At 42.6% G+C, this 1,654-nt stretch overlaps 1 protein-coding gene across 1 annotated transcript; it reads left to right on the top strand.

Annotated features, from left to right (window-relative positions):
* The first annotated feature begins 6 nt into the window (after positions 1-6).
* LOC116380746 (tubulin-specific chaperone cofactor E-like protein) lies at positions 7-1,541 on the top strand. Its single transcript, XM_031842623.1, has 3 exons — positions 7-245; positions 322-461; positions 1,217-1,541. The coding sequence occupies exons 1-3, from the start codon at positions 98-100 to the stop codon at positions 1,400-1,402; spliced, it is 474 nt and encodes a 157-aa protein (XP_031698483.1). The 5' UTR covers positions 7-97; the 3' UTR covers positions 1,403-1,541.
* The last annotated feature ends 113 nt before the right edge of the window (positions 1,542-1,654 follow it).

Here is a 1,654-nt window from a genome sequence, read left to right as displayed (position 1 = left end):
TTAATAGGATCTGTATCTGATGATATGATCATCAATGATCAGTTATTGGTTCATCTAGGTGTGCGTCTCTCCTCCAGCCGCCCAGCAGGAGGCCGTCATGGAGCCTCCGGAGGACTCGGATGGTCGTTCCTTTGTGGAGGTTCTGAATGAGAAGTACAGCCCAGAGAACTTCCCCCTCCGCAGGGGGCCCGGTATGGGAGTGGTGGTGGTCCCCACCGTGGGTCCTCAAGGGTCCCCTATGAAAGGTGAGCTGGAGGTCTCTCTGTTTAACCCCCCCCCCCCCCTCTCTGTATAACCCTAACCCTCCCCTCCATCCTCCAGACCGGCTCAACATGCCCACCATGCTGGTTCTGAACAGCTGTGGGATCATCCGAGCCGGAGACCAGGCGGAGATTGCTGCTTTCTGCAACCATGTCATCGAGCTGGACCTGTCTCACAACCTGCTGCAGGACTGGAGACAGGTGTCTGTCTGCTTTATGTGTTTATGTGTTTATGTGTTTATGTTGTGTGTATCCAAAGTGTAATCATAATAATCATAGTAATAACTTTATTTATAGAGCACCTTTAAAAAACAGACTTTACAAAGTGCTTTGACAGACAAAACTAAGAAAAGCAAAATAACATTTCATTTCATTCAAACACTAATAAAAGAGTACAATAGATGAAACAATTAAAAAACAATCAATACTTCAATAAATAATCAATAATAATAAAAACATGTATACAAATACAAAAATAAAATAAAAATAAGAGCAGTATCTGTGTCATAGAGGTCCATTGTATGACATGTTCTTTCTTTATGAGTAATTCATTAGTAATTATTCTGATGAGCACTAATAAGCAGTGTAGCCACCACGGCTGCTGATTGATTAGACGCGTGCCAAATAACCAAGTCCAGTTTCTAACGTATGTAATATATTTAAAGAACATAAACAGAGGACCACCACTTCCTCCACATACTACAGAAATCATAACCGTTCTCGTCATTGACTGTTTGCTCCCCTCTGTTCAGCAACACCTGCATCAATGAGCCCCTGATCATAACACCTGTGCCCTCATTCACACCTACGCCCCCAAGTGGTGGGAGGCTGAACTAAATAAAACTCTTTCAACCAGTAAAGATCTGTCGTCCAGAGAGTGAAATCAATCTTCTACTTTTCTCTTTACATTTGTGGTTTCAAAATACAAAAGTAAAACACATTGTGTCATTTCTTAGATCAGTAAAATCGTGTCCAACATCCCCAACCTGGAGTTCCTGAACCTGAGCTCCAACCCTCTAGCAGGAAGCCGTCTGGAGCCGCCGTGTGCTGGAGGCTTCTCTCGAGTCCGCCGCCTCGTCCTCAACAACACTCGGGTGTCCTGGGACACGGTGCTGCTGCTCACCAGAGAGATCACCGAGTAAGAAGAGGCTCATGTAACTCTCTGCTGTCACGTCACCGTTAGAGAAGGCCTCATCTGCATATTTAAACATAACAGGAAACTTGTAATACAAAAAGTAATTGTCTTAATGTCTTAATATATATATATACAGATATATATATATATATATATTGTTCTCCGTGTTGCTCTGCAGGCTGGAGGAATTGTTTCTGTGCCTTAACGAGTACATATATATATATATATCTCTATGTATATATATATATACAAGTACGTA

Source organism: Anarrhichthys ocellatus, unplaced genomic scaffold, assembly GCF_004355925.1.
Source record: "Anarrhichthys ocellatus isolate YVR2014 unplaced genomic scaffold, GSC_Weel_1.0 scaffold8659, whole genome shotgun sequence".
Taxonomy (NCBI): Eukaryota; Metazoa; Chordata; class Actinopteri; order Perciformes; family Anarhichadidae; genus Anarrhichthys; species Anarrhichthys ocellatus.
This window is presented reverse-complemented; position numbering and strand designations above follow the sequence as displayed.

What these genes read in the sequence shown, in the direction of transcription:
- LOC116380746 (XM_031842623.1), top strand. Translation starts at nt 98, where the DNA reads ATGGAGCCTCCGGAGGACTCGGATGGTCGTTCCTTTGTGGAGGTTCTG. An exon ending in TCAAGGGTCCCCTATGAAAG is followed by an intron (nt 246 to 321) that starts GTGAGCTGGAGG and finishes TCCATCCTCCAG; the next exon opens with ACCGGCTCAACATGCCCACC. An exon ending in TGCTGCAGGACTGGAGACAG is followed by an intron (nt 462 to 1,216) that starts GTGTCTGTCTGC and finishes GTCATTTCTTAG; the next exon opens with ATCAGTAAAATCGTGTCCAA.